The 17,988-nt window shown below is 48.8% G+C and overlaps 1 protein-coding gene across 1 annotated transcript in view; it reads right to left on the bottom strand.

Annotated features, from left to right (window-relative positions):
• Positions 1–2,053: 2,053 nt before the first annotated feature.
• SLX9 (SLX9 ribosome biogenesis factor) overlaps positions 2,054–17,988 on the bottom strand; it is a 58,243-nt gene continuing 42,308 nt past the window's right edge. The window contains exons 3-6 of the mRNA XM_072874817.1: positions 14,571–14,639; positions 10,418–10,571; positions 5,168–5,236; positions 2,054–2,712 (exon numbers count right to left, since the gene is read on the bottom strand). Of these exons, the coding sequence (XP_072730918.1) occupies positions 2,586–2,712; positions 5,168–5,236; positions 10,418–10,571; positions 14,571–14,639 (419 nt within the window). The 3' untranslated portion in view covers positions 2,054–2,585. The remainder of the gene's footprint in view (positions 2,713–5,167; positions 5,237–10,417; positions 10,572–14,570; positions 14,640–17,988) is intronic.

Here is a 17,988-nt window from a genome sequence, read left to right on the forward strand (position 1 = left end):
GCGTGGGACAATCCAACTAACTCTCCAGAGGCTTCAAAGGATGGTCTTGCTCTCTGCAAAATAGATGGTGCCCAGGAAACTGGTGCTTGTCAAATGAAATCACCACTCCCGCTGGATCTCTGCAAAGCACAGTCATGATGCACCATGTGCTTCTCCAAGGGGAGGGATATGATCCCACCCATAGCGCACAACCCAGGATGGCATTTTATAAACTTGCCTGTGGCTTCTCTCCAGCTATCGCACCGATTTGTGATGGTGCAGAGCAATGTATCACCGCTGCTGCAAAGGGAAGCGTGAGGGCACAGCTTGGCTACTGCATGACCCAGCCGTACAAGGAGGCCAGGACCCTCCTCGTGTGTCATGTATTATCTAAAAGCCACAAGACAAAAAGAAAGCTGCAAAGCTCCTGCAAAGTACAGAAGACAAGCAACAGAAGTCCTCCAACATGTCGTGCAAGTTGCCTTCTGTTCCCCCTGCCCTCCAGATACACTTCTCCATCCCTCTGAGTGCCCTGTTCACTAACAAGAGGAGCAACCTTCATCCTCCTTTGTACTTGGGTGTCTTCACCTTCTTCATCTCTCACCTTCCCTCCATTTCAGCTCAAGGATGGTGCCTTTCTCAGGAGGCAGCTAGCTATGACACGGAGTAAACACCGGAGGCTTACGGAGATAACCACCCCAAAAACCTTAGCTTGGTCCAAGTCTTAGTCACATCTTGGGCTGTTGGGAGCCACGAGCAGCAAGAGCAGCTGCAGGCCGCGGGCAGGAGGTGCCGTTAGTGCACAGCCTCCACATCCAAGGCCCAGCTCTCCAATGCAGTGCCCAGCCTGCATAACACGAGCAGGGGAAGCATGGCAGCCGCTGGGGCTGGCGTTCAGAGCTCAAAATCCAACATGGCCTAAAAGAAACACAATCAGATACCGGTAAGAGAGCAAGCAGGAACCAACCAGGAGGTGGGGAGATATTTTGAGCTGTTTCACCCCACCACAGCCCTCTGCTTTCCAGAGCCTGGGTCCCGCAGGGCATTGCAGCATGCCGACGAACAGCACGGCACCTCCCAGCACTGGCACAGGAGCCAGCAGGGGAGAGGAGAGCCCTGCCAGCCCGAGAGCAACAGGGTGGAGGATGGGACATAGCCAGCATCTCTCTGTGGCCTCTGCCAGCAGGACTCTCCTGCCAGGCCTTGGGGGGAGGAGCGGTGGCATGGTGACATTCCTCTAACAACAAGCAGCATCAGCAACACCTTCTGCACTGCCAGGGCTAAGAGGCAGGCATTAGAAAAACTGCCTTTGTTCAACAGTGCCAGCCGAGAGGAAGAAAAAAAGCAGCATTACTGGAGACGCAAGAGACAGGCATGATCAAGGTGCCTGCCTCTATTGCAGCTGGTTTTAGACACTAACTTGGGTAAGAGTTGGCGGCAGCTTCCATGCTCTGTCTGAGTGTCAGAGTGAATTTTTTCCTTAAAGGTTTCAGATGCTTCTCACAGTTGCCCCAAAATAGGCACGCTGCTTTTCCAAGGTTAAGAAGCATCAGAAAACTTTTTGTATGGTTCAAAAGACAGCACTGACACTTTGACACTTGGGGTGTCAAATCGGGCTCACCTCAAATAGGGAACAACCCTGCCTTCAGCAGTCCCCAAGAAAATTCACTGGAGTATTGTGAAAATTGGTGTTTGGTAGAAGGAAAGGCCTCCCCCTGCTGCAGCAGTTCCCAAACCCAAACACATAAACGACCAGCTGAGTTCACAGCCTGCAGCCAGGACATGTTTTAGGATGCTTCCTACAGGGCAGGCCAAGCAGGGAACACGACAGAGGCCAAAAGGGATCAGCATCACCCATGGAAAGCACACACTCCCAGGGTAGGAGGAAGGCAAGTGTATGAGTTAGACGTGATCTGCAATGATTTCATGTGGCTTCTGTTGCATGCCACAGCATCAGTCTGGTCGTTCACTGTACACATCGAAAAAACCCATTCTTTTAAGTCATTTTTCCAGTGATGGGAATAAGGCCGTATTTCAATTAGTATTTACCAAAACAAGAGCCAGACAAACTCAGTACTGTGTGAAAGTGTGTTTATTCCAAAGCTAAATTTCTCACATAAAACAATGTCTCTGAACAGCAGCATCAGCCCTTATACAGATCTACAACAGCCTTCTGGGCCCCAGGGCCTGGGGTCTTGAACCGTCTCAACAGAGCAATAGGGAATCTCTTTTCAGAGTTGTCAGAAAGGGGAGGGAAATGACAGAAAACAGATACATTGTCACTGGCACAATTTAAGAAATTTAAGAAATTGTGCCTGCTCATAAGAAGAGAAAAGGTGTCAATACACTTCGCAGGGAGCTTAATGTCTGCACAAAGATCTCGCAGAACACCCTGCTCTCTGCAAGCTGCTTGCTAAGGAGCAGCTGCCACTGTCAGGAGAACTGCATTATTCCTGCAGACAGAAAACAGGACTGTTGGATTTAATAATGTGCTGAACTGCTTCCAAGGACTGAAGTGGCTGAGAGGTCATGTTAGTGATGTGCTCCTTTGCAGCCTGGAGCCCTCGCACCAGCTCCAGTGTGCATGTTTGGTCCCAGCTGACACCCTAGAGGGGTTTACCTTCTTCCTCCTGCCTCAGCCTCTTGGAGAGATGCTCGCTGATGGCCATGAGGGGGTTGGCTCTGTACCTGGGATTGGTGATGACCTCATGAAACCGAGCCACTTCCTCCTCTCTGAGGAAAGACAAATAACACACAAATGCTAAGTGCCTCATGCAAAAGGAACTGGCAGATAAGAACAGAACTCATAAAGCAGCGGGTTTCTGTACACACAGAATGATCCTGAGTGTAAACCTCAGAAAGAAACAGTGCAAGAAATAAACCTAATTTACCCAATGGCAAAGCTCAAATTGCTGCCAGCTTCATGGGAGCCAGAGACTTGATCTCATGCCACAGAGACAGAAACAATCACGTTAGTGTCCAGCATCACTTGGAAATGGTTTTTTTAGAGCTTTTGCCCAGTAAATCAGGAACAAGAGACTGTGGGTATCTGGTAAGTCACTAAGAATGAAAACTACTTCAGAGTGCGCTAGCACAAAAGCAGACTCTGCTTTTGAGAGCTCATCTACTGACCCTCTTTATTGCCCAGTGTAGAGGCTTGGTAATTGTATGTGCAACACTAGTTAAACACTATGGGAGGAGCTATATGACAGAATTACCTTTGCATGCTTGGTCACAGCTGGTTGCTGTGGAAATGGTCTTGTCTTAAAAAGCAAACAAGCAGTGAAGAAAAAGAACAGAGCAGGAGGAGTGTAAGAAAAAAAAAGTGAGTTTTCACGTAAGTCGCATCCATTGCAACCTCCCTCAGACAGACTGCCAGGCTCTCCACAGCCCAGCCAGACACACATCTCCACATTCTCAGTAGTCGCTGTGGATCAGCAGAGTGCTTTTCAGCTTGCAGCATGCAGCTAGTTCCCTCCCCAGTAGGGCCCTTCTGTTCAACGCCAGCCCTGCCCCTGCCAGAGGAACAGAGAGAGAAGCCAAACCTGAAGCTGGGGTTGTGGCAGTTGGGGCAATGGGGTGAGGCTTAGGGAACCTCCAGTACTAACTAATGCCCTGGAAAATAAACCTCAAAGACCTTCCTCCAAAGTTTTTCCCTCCCAAGAAGCACAGACTTCCCAGACCACTATGGCAGGATACATGCCACCACCCTGCCACTACTCAGTGCATCTGTCCAGTTTTGTGCAGAGGAGAAGAGGGGGACACACGGGGATCATGGGCTTGCTGATACAGAAGATTGTGGTGGAGTTGCCTATTCGGATTTAGATCTGTATACAAGTCCCTCCTCAAGCAATGTTCCTCACCCATGAGTTCCAGCACAATGAGACACTCACTGGTGGCACTCAAGGCCATGACTCTTGGGCTTCTGCAATGAGCCAAGGAGGGTCTCATCCAGAAAGGCAGAACTGAGCAAGAAAGGCATCCCAGCACTGACACTGGCCAGTTTCAGACAGAGAAGGGTATTCACAGAGTGTGCTGGAGAGCAGTGCTGGGATCTGTAGACTGACTGTTCTCCTCAGCCTCAGTTTGAAGTTGAATGGCTCAGAACTGACAGAAATCCTGGAAACAGGGATCACAGAAAGCAAACGCTGCCAGACCACAGTGCCTAGCCCCAGGAGAGATGTGCTGAGGAGCAATTAAGTTCTTGATGCCTGGTGGCAGTATAAAATATCCAACAGATTATACAGAGGACTAAGGAGTTGCCAGACCCTTAACCAAGTCCAGGAATTTTCAAAAGCATTTAGTGCTTCATTTTACAAGAAAAGGTTTGGCAGATGCCAATGGACAGCTGTCCTCATAAGGGACGTACGGCATGTAACTTAGCATCCCAGAGGTGTTCCAACAGAGCAGCTGTAGCTCCTGATGCTACCCAGAGTTCCAGGAGCTCCTCACCTACACAACTGCAGGAGGCTTTCCTGAAAGGTATCAGATAGAACTATGTGGGCCTGGTGTCATAAGAGACTGAGCCACAGCTAGATGTTGCAGCTCCAACTCAGCAAGCCGAGACAAGGGACGCAGCACCTGGCTGATAACCACATCGTCCATGCTGCACAGAGGGACATGGTACAGACATACTCACTTGGTACAGCCAGAAATGAGCACTGTGGCCGGGAGGAACAAGATGACAGTTGGTGTGGGTTTGTCCTGAAATCCCACAGCCCATACACAGGAGGCCCAAGCCATAACTTTCTTTTCAACGAGACAGGGAAAGTGAACTCTTAAAGGAGCAAGTGCAGCTTCCTGTGCTCTCTTCACTTAGATGTTATACAAGACAGAGGTGGAAGCAGACTGAATCCGTTTAGAATTGACCAAGTCTGGTAGGGACTAAGACAGAAGGACACCCACAAACATCCTGCACTAAGTAAAGGGGAAAATCAAAGCTGCCACCTCTTCTAGGGCCTTCAGGTGTGCAAGACCAAAACACTGGAACTGGTTGCCTAGAGAGGTTGTGTGATCTCCATGCCTGGCGATATTCAAAAGCTGTGTAGACATGGTCCTGGGCAACCAGCTCTAGGTGACTCTGCTTGAGCAGGGGGGTTAGACTAGCTGACCTCCAGAGGTCCCTTCCAGTCTCAACCATTCTGTAATGCTCAGCATGGACTGGACACTCTGATAACTGGGTACTTACAAGAGACGGTGTTTCTGAGCTTGTTTCATCAGAGAGAAGTCTGCTGGTTCTGCCTTTGCTTTTACATGGCTGTGGAGAGAAGAAACAAAATAAGTGAATGAGTGTTATAGAAGAACGGTAATTTAGCAGTTGCTGTGGAGATGGAAAGAGTCCAGGGATTCTGCATCTGCCTTCCCAGAAAGTATAGGTAATTGTCCCGTATGGAAATTGTCCGGAAAGGCAATTATTTCCACAGCCAGACAGTAATGGAGATGCAAACTCCTTCCGCCACACACTGACAACAGCTCAGGAGTCAGGACTGAATGGGCAGGAGGTAAATGCACTACAGAAAAATCGGATCACTTAATTCTAGAACTGGTCATGAACATGCCCAGATCACTTTCAGCTTATCACTAACCTCCAGGTCAAAGCAATACTGTTGCTTAGAGAAAAGATCCCATCGAACTTCCCCTCACCACCAGGTACACATCACCTCTGCACATCTCGTGTTCCTTGCTAATGCTGCCGAGCTCCAGCATCAGCAGACATCGGTTATAGACAGTGCCACGGTTACTCAGCAAGAAGAGGGAACTGCCAGCCCTGCTTCGAGTCCTGCGGTGGGACCACTTATACCTAAGGTGTCATTTATATTTTAAGATAAAGAATGGCAATATTCCTTTCTCCCTGTGAACACATATCCTTGCCAAAGGCTTGCCAGTTTAAGTCAGCTGCAAATAGATTAGCTAAAGAGAAAGCACAACAACAGAGCTTCAGCTTTTGCCACCAAACATAGGTTTTGAGAACCCATGAAGCTGCAAGAAGATGGACCCATGGGAACGCAGGCTGGTGCACTATGTGCAGCTGAGGCACAGCAGCAGGCATAGATCTGCACTCTGCACCCATTTCTTATTCCTGGGCAAAGTCCAAGGAGACCAGAGGTGCAATCCCATCCTGCACAGGATGCTGTGAGCACGTGGTGCCTGATGCCAAGCAGTGGCAGAGATTTACCACAAAGCCAAGCACTGAGCCCAGGCAAGGGCCAGGCAGGAAGGGCAGCGACTGCTTTTGGGACTTGAAGTGCACAAGGGGAGCTGCTGGTAGAACTGGACATTAAGGAAAGGAGGAGAAACTTCCATTCTTCGGGATTACACAGATACAGCGGTAAACAGGAGAAGCAATGGGGAAGAGGGTCTGCCTCTGCAGAGCAGCTCCCCTCCGATCTGCCCTGGGGCTGAGCCCCAGCACACAGCCCAAGGGGGAAGAGGGTCTGCCTCCCACCCCTCTGTTGGGGCAGGGCTCAAGGAGGAATCTTCCCTTAGGGGTGGGTGCTGCGAGCCAGGGCCTCCCCCACCTGACCTGCCCCAGAGCCCTTCAGCTTTCTCAAGGTTAGGAAACATGACAATCCCTCACCTTCTCTTCAAGATAGCAGGATCTGGTCTCTTGTTGGCAGTGTTACAGTGACCTCTTCTTCCTATTTCCCTCGCTGACCCACTACCCTCCATCCTTTTATTCTGCATTTTTTTCCCCATTCTTTCTTTCCTCCTCCTCCCTTGCCCCATATTCCTTCACCCCACTCACTTTCATCATCCCTCTCTACTCAATCAGCTCCTGCTCCTTTTCCTCATGTCTCCCTCTCCCCATCCTGGCCCATTTTCTTTTTCATCAAGGGGGATCCTGGTGGACCCAAGCTGCTGAGGGCTGCTCTCACCACTGCCCTGGTCACATCTGATTTACCCTCAGCCCAGCACAGTGAGCCCCAGCAACAAAGCTCTCTGCCGACCCAGACAAACCCAAACAGCGTGGATGTATGTCAGCCAGCCTTTGCAGCACAGAGCCTGTGCAGGAAAGGGCAGCCAGGCAGATCAATACCTGCACGCTGCTCCCATACCCTTCAGCCCCTCTCGAGGTCACACCGGCACTGCCGGTGTTACACAACAGGCCTGAGAGCTCACGAGGAACGGCTATCAGCAAAAGCAGACAAACAACTACAGGGGTTCGAGCAGCTCCCGTCACACTGCTGCATCCACTGGTACTGCAAGACACAGAGAGAGCAGAAAGCATCTCTGCTCTCTTCATGTCCGTTAACTGCTCGGCACAGGAACAATTTCTTGTCCCAGTTTGCCTGGATTGCTCACAGAAGCACAGAGAAATCCCTTCTCAAGTTGGATGGCAACCCACGGTCACCAGAGCAGGGGCGCTTGCCAAGTGTGCCACCAAGTTGCCATGGCAGTCCCTTCAAAGATGAGTAGCTCTGCAGAGGGTGACAATGCTTAAAGGAAAGCCTTTCTAGAGTGCCTCCCGGACTGTACGAGACCATGTGCCCCAGAAGCTGTGCCTCTCAGGACAGCTTCCTCTGCAGCACACCACGAGGGTGCGGGGCTGCTTCAGGCTGTGCAAGCCCACTTTTGCTTTCAGCCACCCCACTATTTTAAAGGGCTCGGTGCTTCTGAAGGCTTTTCAGTTCCCCTCAACAGCTCTGCCCCACTAGTCTGGCAGGTTTGAAAGGCTGCTGCCTGAATTTCCCCCACCAAACCACCAGCACGCTGCCTGCTCACTTGGACCATGTTAGTAGCCCTGTTTCATTACACTTCATTGCCTTCATTCATTATAAAACAGAATAAAAACCTCACTGTAATGCTCTCTTACCCAGCAGGAGATCAAATTCCTGGAGAATCTAATCTTTTATTAATAATGCTGACAAATCACCAGAGTATTACCCTTCATTTATGTAATGATTCAAATCCTATAAAAGCCTCCTCTGATTATTTCAAACACTTATGCACACACATCCTCGCGCAGTCCAGGAAGCCACAGCCAGCAAGGGGAAGAAGAGCACTGTAGCTCCTCCATGCCAGTACCAAGGGGGACTGCTTTTTGGTTGGCATGTCACAGGCAATCTGGGTGACATCAGTCAACGCCAAGCTCCCACCTCCGCTGTGCCGACTGCAGATGGTGCTGGCCAGTCCCGAAATTCTCAGCCAGGGCTGGGCTTCTCTACCGTGCTGTGCCACAGGCCCACTGGGCTTTCTAGACACCAGAGCCTTGCAGCCGAAGTGAGAACAGAGCCAGAGTATGAGCTCAGACTTCCAAAAGGAGAGAAGGGCTGCCACACTCCCACAGGAGGGCTGGGTTTGGAGAGAGAGGGAACTGACAGTGCTTCTCTGAGTATGTCAGGCTGAAGATTCGTGCAAGACCACCAAACGCTTCCACGTGTGCCACACATCCTCTGCCATGAAGTGTACTACAGAAGAGAAGAGCGACTGCAGTAGCTGGAAGGACCACTTTGGCCAGTGTTCTGCCTTGAAGCAGCCTGCAGCAGATGGCCAGAGAGGGATAAGACCAAGGCAAGCGTATAGCCACATCCTCTCCAGTATTTGCAGCTCAGAGACATTGTGCTAGCTGCAGTTTACATACATGCAGTAACCCTCCATGGAGCTCTCCTCACTGGATTTGTCAGGTCTCACCTGAACCCACAGGCTTCCCTCAGGCATGACATCCTGCAGGAAGGAGCTGTGCAGAGCAGCAAGCCTCCTGCTTGCACTGAACCGGCTACTTGCTAGCTATGTTTGATGTCCTTTATTTCTCATACTGGAAAAGAAGATGAACTACTTCCTAACCACATCACACTTGATTTTATAGACTATACATTCCCAAGCCTCTTTGCCTCTATCTCCTGTCCAGGCTGAGGACTCCCGAGCTTCTTTAGTCACCCCTCGCACAGAAGCTGTGCCAGATCCTCCACCGTCACCCTTGTCAGCCGTCTCTGAGCCTTTTCCAGTTCTACTCTATCTTTTGAGCTGGTCCAGAATTGCAGGCTGCAGCAATACCGTGTATTTGTATTAGATTACGCAGCCACCCAGCAAAGCAATCCCTAAAGGAAGCACCCTACCTGTCCTCCCTCCCCCATACATACTTTCTGCAAGCCACTCTCCTGGATAGCTGGGGCTCAGCCACCAAGGGGGCTGGGGGAAAATGATGAGGGGGAATGACTCCTGAACACAACCTGGAGTCAGATGCCACATGTGATTGTGGCACATCATCACAGAAACGGGGCAAAGCCACCTATTCAGGCTCAGGCTAAGCCCTAGGCCAGAACTCCATCCAACCAACCCTCAGTGCTCTCCAAGACTTGAAACTCTGCATGTACTTTTGCTGTTCATTCCCACTGAAAGAGAGGGCAGGCTGACTGAATGGCTGCATAAAGAAAACAAAAAGGAAAAAAAAATGCTATTCAAAGAATTAAAAGCCAAGTTAAGGAAGGAAATATTTTCCCATGCTTAGATGCAAGGTTCATAGCTGCTGTTTGTCTGAGGAGTGGCTTTCCAGAAGCACAGGGAACTGCCAGCTCAGCCATGCTCTGTAGGTGGGTGTCCCACCTGGGTCAGAGTTTATTTCTGGGGCATCCAGCAAGTCACAAGAGGGTTCATGGTATCTCCAGCCTTGATCTGCAAGCAAAGAAGAGGGTGCTTTGCCAGACAGCCGCCTTCCTGGCTGTTCTCTAATCCAAATGCTTTCTTATTACAGTCAAAACAAGTTTCTAGTTCCAACACTTACTGAGCAACTGGAGAGAAGGGACAAGTGTTTGTGCAGCATGCAGAGCACTTTTATTCTGCACTGGGGGATGCAAAAGCAGCTGCAACACTGACCAGATGGTCAGGCAGAGCACTGCATTAAAAAGGAGAAAACACAAGAGCAACCAGAACCCACCCTACAGCTGGCTGGGATGGTTGACATGTGGGTGTCAGCAGATCCTCTTTCAGTAAAGGGAATGGAAACACCATCTTTCTGTTCTTGTCCAAAATCACATTGCAAGCCAATGGGGCGAACAAAGAGTCTGGCCAGAGCGTAAAACTCTGCTCAAAGGGCTTGAACTACCTCAGGAGAAAGCCTGGAGGTCTGGAAGGACAGAATGGCAGGCTGCAACACCTCAAGTCCAGATTCTCAGGTGAGCTCAGCAGCATTACACTCTGGACGCTTGTATGTCACTCCTGCGACTCCCAGGACATCTGGTTGCTCCTAGCCTATCTCATGCCAAGCCTCATCTGAGCAATACAGTTCCCCTCTTAGCTGTGGATTCAGAAGACAAATTTAAGCTTTTTTTCTTGTGGTGAGTGAAGCATGGAGAGGGGCGAAATGGAGTTGAGAATGAGGCCCTGTTCTCCTGACCATTGGCACCGAGCTTGCATTGCCTGTAGCTACAAGCTGAGCTGAAGGGCACTTCATCCTGCAGGAAGAAGGGAAATACACAGCCCGTCCCTCAATGGCATATACCTCTTGGGTGGCTTCCTGCCCCTGCCACCTGTGGTCAGGTCGGAGAGCTCAGGTAGGGCTTCCATCAATGGCTGCATGTCTCCCACCACAGGTGTTGCTTTCCGCTTTGCTTCAGCTTTTTGCTTCTGCTTGGCGAGCTTCACACTTTCTATTTCTGAATCAGAAACAAGACGTTACTGAAGGAAGGGGAATCATTTGCAAGAGATAACCTTTGAGCTAAGAAATTCATAGGCTGCTTCACCATCTACAGCAACAACAGGCCAGAAGTGATTTAAACCAGGGAAAGACTGAAAATAATGCAGCTGGGTAGTTCCCTCCTTTGCTGTGTTTGCTTATAACTATATACATCTCTACTGACATTTGCAATGGGAAGTGAAATCCCCAGACTGATTTTGTCTGAACTGTTTCCATCCCTTGCACTGTTCATTCCTCACAGCAACACAGCACAGGAGTCCTGGGGTGGAAAAAAACACGCTGACCTTGCATGGAATTAGGAGGGGAAGGGACAAACCAAATACAGTCAGCTCCACATGTGGCATTAAACAGTCGCAGCCCCATCTCTGCTTTGCTGTTGGGACAAAACAACAGTCTCCTAAGCAGAGGCAGAAAAGATGGACTTAATTTCAGTTTTTTACGTAGTTTGGAGCAAGTCAAGGTCTCACTTTCATGACTCATGGTGGAGCTCAAGCAGTCAGATGCTGGATAAACTGGGCCCTTAGAAAAGCACTGCACCAAGTGGCAGACACAGAGGCAGCTGGCTTTTCCTCAAGACCGTGTTTACCAGTCTCCCTGCAGCAGCTCTGAGCAAGGCTGTGGGTACATAAGGCTCTACAAATGTTACAGCAGTCTCCCTTCTCGGCCATGGGAGGTGGGCATTGAAAGTCGCAGGCTTCTGCCTCAGTTCTCGAGGCTCCCTGGTGTAGAAATAGGTCTGACAGCTGCCCTAGCCTTACAGAGACAGCAGCCTCTAGGGCGAGCCCCAGCAGAACATGTTCTCCTCCAGTACAGCCCACAAAAGCCCAGCACTGCTACAAGCCTCCAGGTGAGCTCCAAAATGCCCCAGCCTGTCCCAGAAGTCCCTTCATGATGCCACCAGAAACAGCTAGAGCTCAGCGGGATCCAGGAGCTCCTTTTCCTTCTGCCAGGTGATCACCGGGCCTGGAAACCCACTGCTTTGCCTTGACACCCATGAAGGGTACCAGTGCTGCGGGGTACACGATGGAGGACTCCACTTCCTCCACATGCACCCGGTGGAGGCTGCAGCAGAAGAGCAGGCTTCTGCTTATTGCCTTGGACAATTAAGCGTATTGCAAGGACAAGCCTCAGCGCTAAGCTAGAAACTCCTTGCCTGGACATGACGGAGTGCAGTGCCAGCAGCTGTGAAGCCAAGCTGGAGACACAGGGAGGCCAACAGCTTCCAAGGCAGTGTGGCCACAAAAGCAGGACTAAATCAGCACAAGTATTTTTGGTGGGAACACGAAAGCAGCCAGTCCCATTCTACAGACCGCAGGCAAGATGCCACCTGCAATTCTGGGTCTAACCCTGCCGCCCACATTCAGGAAAGCAGAACTCCAATTCACTGGCTAGCTGGTGGCTCCTTTGATATCTTTGTCTTGTTCCCTACCCAACTCAGCTGAGTTGAAGAGCAACAGTTTTTCATGAACTGCAATTTTGCTGTACATGGATCTTTGTGACAAATCTGGATTGTAAATGCTTCTCCTCACAGCAATCCCTGCCAAGAACACAGCTTTCTGTTCTGCATCACTTCTTTTTTTGGTCTGGCTTTATGAAGCTGACTACTTCAGTGCTTTCATAAACAGCATGTGCTCAAAATTTTCAGACACCTGATTCTGCGCAAAGATCCCAAATTCTTTTCCTATGAAGTCTTGTTCGTCTGAGGAGCGATGCGATATATGTATTTTTAAATGTGCATACTTCTAATGTCTGAAGCATTACATAATTTTTTTCCCTCTCTAGTCTCTCCTGAGATGATTTATTGGAAGGGAAGAAATCTCCGAGTTTTGCATTTGCACTGCTGGGCTGAACTGTAGTTCCCAGGGTCTTGGCATCCAGTGTCACAAAAGCAGCCCTGGGACAAGAAGAAAAAACAAACTCTTGGGAAGATTTTGGAAAACAGAGATGTAATGATAACAACTTCAGCAGTCCAAGTTGGGTTCTCTTTTGGGGGGCAAAGACTGCAAAACCCACAGAGTTATCTGCATCATATAAAAATCAATGCATTTCAGTTGACTGCAGCTCTTTAAGGTAACTATGTTAGAATGCCAAGTTTCATTTAAAAATCTCCATCTCTGGAAATACCAGTTCATTTTGCTCCATCAGCTAATAAGAATAATATCAGTTTCTTTATTGATGTTTATATAGGCTCTTTACAGTTATTCCATTTTTCTCAATACAAGCTGCACACCTGGTACTAACACTTGCTCACTTTTCTTACAGAAATCCCCGGGTACTTGCTACCCTTAGCAAAGCATTTGCTAGGGAACACTGGTATTTGCCAACTGCCCACAAGTTTAGTTAGGGAGTCAAGAGAGCCAGCAATTTAGGTACTTCTGCATCTGTACAGCACTTCTAATACCTAGTGTCTTCTAAGACAGAGATCATTTGGCCTGAAGTTTTCTATCTTGGTGTTCTCCTGAAAGCAAAGCCTCTGCATTTCATTTGTATTCCCTCAGCTTAGTAATTTTAGAGCCAAGAGAGGAGGAAAGAGGCCACGGCAGGGCCAAAATAACATGCATGATCTTGAGAAAGACTGATGCTACAAAGGCCTATATGCAGGAGGGCAGGATTAAAAGAGTGTAGGGATCCTGCTCCTGGGCTTTTCCAAAGTGGCTGACCTTGACTATGGGAGCAGTGCTGTCACCTAACTGCAGGAGCGTGCCCTCTGTTTCTTGCAGAAGACATGAGTCCCATGTACCCCTTTTACTGTGGATTCTGTCATAACATGCCTTCCTCCATAACACCTGGTACCACTCCTGGTATCAGGGGAGGGAAAGCTCAGGTGTACTCCAGCAGTCTCCTCCTCTGTTCCCACAATAGTATCAGACAAGGGAGACCTTTAGGAGCACCAAAATTGCAGCTGGCAGGCCAGAGGTTAGGACTAGCACAGCTGTCTATGCTTTGTGCCCAACAGGGACACTGAGGGTTGCAGATGTCAAAGGCACTTGGAAGTTGTTAATTGGTGATAGGGAGGAGGTTTCCTTCACACTCATGGTGTTAAATTATCAGCTTTTTATGTAAGAGGAGCCAGAGACAGCTTCACTGCGACTGGTGAAATCACAGGTTGATGGTCTTGAGCTCAGAGCTCAGGAGCAGAGAGCATATGGTGTAGCAGAAAGCCACATCCCTCAGCCCCAAACACAGTCTGTCAGCAACTCTGTTGGGCAGGAAGGTGTTAAGGGAAAAGCCTGTCCCAAGAACAGCTCCAGGTGGCAAGAGGAATCCCTCTGCTCCACTGGGTAGCACAGCATCGTCTCCTACTGTGCTGAGATACTCGAAGCAAAAATACAGACATTTCCCACAGGAAACAGAAGCATTTCTGCCATGGGCGGGTTTTGTTTAGCTTGTATTTCACAGCCTCGAGAAAGGCCAGACTGCCTGGTAAGTGGGTTCACTGACCTGTGGCTTGTGGGAAAGAGCAGTAACACAACCAGCAGTGTCCAGAGACCTTCCTTGCTGAAGGGCAGGAAGGCCCACTGCAGGCTTTCACCACAGAGCCTTGGGATTAGCTGGTGGCTGCGTGGGGCTCAGCTCCAGGCTGTCCTACTGTCCCCAGAGCTCCTCAGCTAGTCATATCTGCACCAGAGCTTTAAAAGATAGAGAAACATGCTAAGCCTACATGGGCACAGTGTCCTATCTGCATAAATAAAGGTTTTATGTAGTCACTTACATTACACGTGGAGGAAGATCAAAAGTAGGTTTGGGGCAATGACTCAATCTCAGTGCTAAACACTGAGAAACAATACCTGGGACTTTTACCCCATGTGCTGGAGAGCAGATGTGAAGGTTTCTGAGAAGCATTCAGCCTCCCCCGGCACTGCCCAACACAGCCACCCACACCCCATGTACAGAGAGATCCAACAGAGCCACACTCTGTGATGCCCACGGTACTGCCATGTTTCAGAGGAGTACTTACTCTGTAGCCATCTTTCTTTCCTCAGCTTCATTTTTTCTTTTTTGGAAAGAACCGGTTTTTCTTCTAGACCTAGAGGAAAAGAGAGACATTGAGATGGAGCCCGGCTCCTGCACACAGATTCAGTGCTGGACACTTCCCAAAGACAGCAGAATCCATAATATTTTGCTCAACCCTTGATGATTTTGAACTTGCTGGCAGGTTGGACAGGCTGCAGACAGACTGGGGGCTACACCACACCTCAACTTTTAGCCAAACAAATCAAACCTGGCTCGCTGTTGGTTAAGAAATAAGAAATGAGCAAGTAGATCAGATCATCAGCACCATAGGCCCTATTTTCTCAGGCCAGGTAGCTCTTTGAGAAAAGCTTTTTGAGAGACCCTTGCCCCATGTCCTGCACTCCTGCATGAACCTGGCCTGGGAGCTGGCATTTTCTTCTGAAAACTAGCCGCAAGTGATGGGAGACCTACAGGTTCCAGAACTGTGAGCAAAAAGCAAGTTTTAATCTGAAAATATGCAGGCTGATAAAGCTAAGAAGAAGGAAAACACGGGCTGCAGACATGTGTGAGGGTAGGAGAGGGAATGGCAACGTGACACGGTTATCAGCATCCGCCTGCGCCAGCAACGGCCTCAACACCTGCCCAGACAGCACGTGGCAGGCAGGGGAATGACTGAAAAGGGTCCGAAATACCCAGATCCGTGGCAGCCCTAAGGAGCAGCTGACTACTAACAACTTGTAAAAAAGGCTAGTACCTACTATATACCAAATTCAGTATTTGGAAACCAGCTGTTGATCACTGATATCCAATACCAACTAAAATAACATCACAAATATTTTTACTGGAGATCCATTGCAGACACTATAAAATTTTATCTTATCTCCGGCGTTTAAAACAAAATTGACTTTAGTCAGCTTGTCTCCTGAAAAGTGCTGGGAATACTGCTACAGGAATGCCAATGGAGGAACAAGCTCCCCAAAGACCACACCTCTCACCGTAGGTTATTCTTAAGCCTGGAAAAGAAAAAAATACCCTTTTTCTCCCCAAAAGAAACAGGAGAAAGGAATTCAATGCAACTCTAAAAACAACTCACTGAGGACAACTTCTCTGAAGCTGCGAATCCTTCAGGATGATCTAAACAAAAGCGGGTTCATAGTTTAGTAATTTAAATGCCTTAAGATGAGAACAAGCCTGCTGGGGCCAGGGGGACTTTTCCATAAAGCCAACAACCACCACGTTTTGAGTTTCTAGAGGACACAGAGAACGAAGCCCTGTGTCCCAGAAAAATATGTTACTGCAGTCAATGCACCCAAGAAGCGAGAAATAAAACCACGCCTAGAAGCCATCACTTATTTACAGAGCTCAGGGATGTCTTGAAGGGTTTGTATGTGACTGATGCTGCTATCCATTTTTCCATCTCCTGCATAAAGCACCAACACACAGGCACACTGCTAGGCCAGGACAGCCCCGCTGGGACACGGGGCCAGGCAATAACAGAGACATCTAATCATGTTTAGGGCAAATTTCCTCAATCTGTTTGCTGTGGTATCAAAGTGAATGCTAAAACAACTAATTGCACGTTCCAATAACCAACTCCCAGCTACCCCACTCCCCATCACCCCACATTACTGCGGTTTCAGGGGAAAAAAGGATGAGTCATGAGAGGCCAAAATGCAAATCGCGCCCCAATGATCTCTGAAGGGCTGCCTGCGCGAGACACCTCCGCCCTGCCTTTCTGGCTGCCCAAGCCTGCCCAGATTTCACCGGCGGCAGTGCTGGGGAGATTTTCCCCCTCGTCTGAAAACACGCTTATTACTTCATTGGGAAAACAGCGCCCGGCAGGATTTGTTAATGAAAAGAATAAAAAAAAATTCAACCAACTAGCCAGTTCTAGTAATGACATCAATTCAGATTTTTCTTTTCCCCCCCCAAACGGCAGCGGACTATTTAAGGAAACACAAAAGCTGTTTTCTTGGCAGGAGCCCAACCTCGCTGCAGGCCGGGGACGGCGACCGGCACCCAGGCCGGCAGCCGCAGATCACCAGAGGGGTATGGGGAGGGGAGCCGGATCCCTCCTCCGCCCGCCGCGAGCAGCTGGTGAAACGGACAGTTTCTGCCTTTTTTCACCGCCTGCTCTCCGGACACCTCCATTTTCTGTATCCCTCCCTGCCCCTCAGGAGGTTGTTTTGCTGCTGGAAGGTGCCAAGTTGCGTTTGGCAACTTCCAGTCGCCGTGCTGAGTGCCAAAGCCGCTGGAAACCCACTGGAAAACAGTGGAGGCAGAATTTAGCTAGTTAATTAATGGCACAGAGTGTCCCCAAGGTAGTCTTTTATTTTTATTTAGCTTGCAAGCACCTCTGAGATCAAAGCCAGACTGCAGCTCCAGTGTAATTATTTTTCTGTGAAATCAGAAGGGTTTGGGTGTCCCCCACCAGCCCATTCCACATGTAATTTAACAACACTTGCCTTTGAAACCTTGTGCACAGAAGAAAGGTGAGCAAAACCCACCTACATTAGCTGAGGGTAATTTACATACCGTAAACTTGACAATTATTCCTTTTAGTGAGGATGTCTTTTTTCTTCCCTCTGATCCACACAGTACAAAACATCTCAAATATAAACAGATTAAAAAAACCCAATAGCTTTTTGCCTCCTACATCAAGCATTTGATACTACTCCTGGAAATTCTCAGGATCCTGCTTTCACGGCAGACAAGCAGATCTTTTTTTCAGTATGGCTTCCTTCATTTCAAAAGGGTTGAGTTTTTTTGGGAAAGGACTCCTTAGACTAAAAAGATATATATATGACTACTTTTCATGACGAACTCCTTAAACTAAAAAAAATATATATATCATACCTTAAACCTCCCCGTTTTATCCTTTCTAGGCATTCAGAAAGAAGCTGGACTGGGTTAAAGCCGTAACACTATAGGCTTCCCTGAGCACTGAGATCCCACTATTTAAGTTTGACTCCACAACCGGGATGGTGAAAACACAGGCTTCACAGTTTCAGGAAACCACATTACTTGGAGGACCTGGCCATGAGCAGAAATATCAAATATGAGCAGAAATACCAAATAAACCTGTGCCTGTGCAATGCCACACGAACAGAGGAGGGTCCTTCAGCATCGGGCATCTGCTCCCTCCCGTGCAAAGCTGCAGTGAAGCGCCAAGTCCCCCCTTTGGTACGAGCTATTAAGAAACAGCATGTAGTATTAAGTATTATTCCCAGAACTCCGATGATACATAACAGTAAGACTGTTGCTGCTCGAAACATAATATTTTGGCAAAACAGGGTACCGTATAAATTGAAGTTAAACAACAACAGATGTGTTAATTTTAGCCTCAGTTGTATAACAGCAGCAAAAATGAGCATATGCCTACAGCTGTGGGATGAGTTCACTACAGAAATTCAGAGTACATC

Source organism: Ciconia boyciana, chromosome 10 (assembly GCF_034638445.1).
Source record: "Ciconia boyciana chromosome 10, ASM3463844v1, whole genome shotgun sequence".
Classification (NCBI taxonomy): domain Eukaryota; kingdom Metazoa; phylum Chordata; class Aves; order Ciconiiformes; family Ciconiidae; genus Ciconia; species Ciconia boyciana.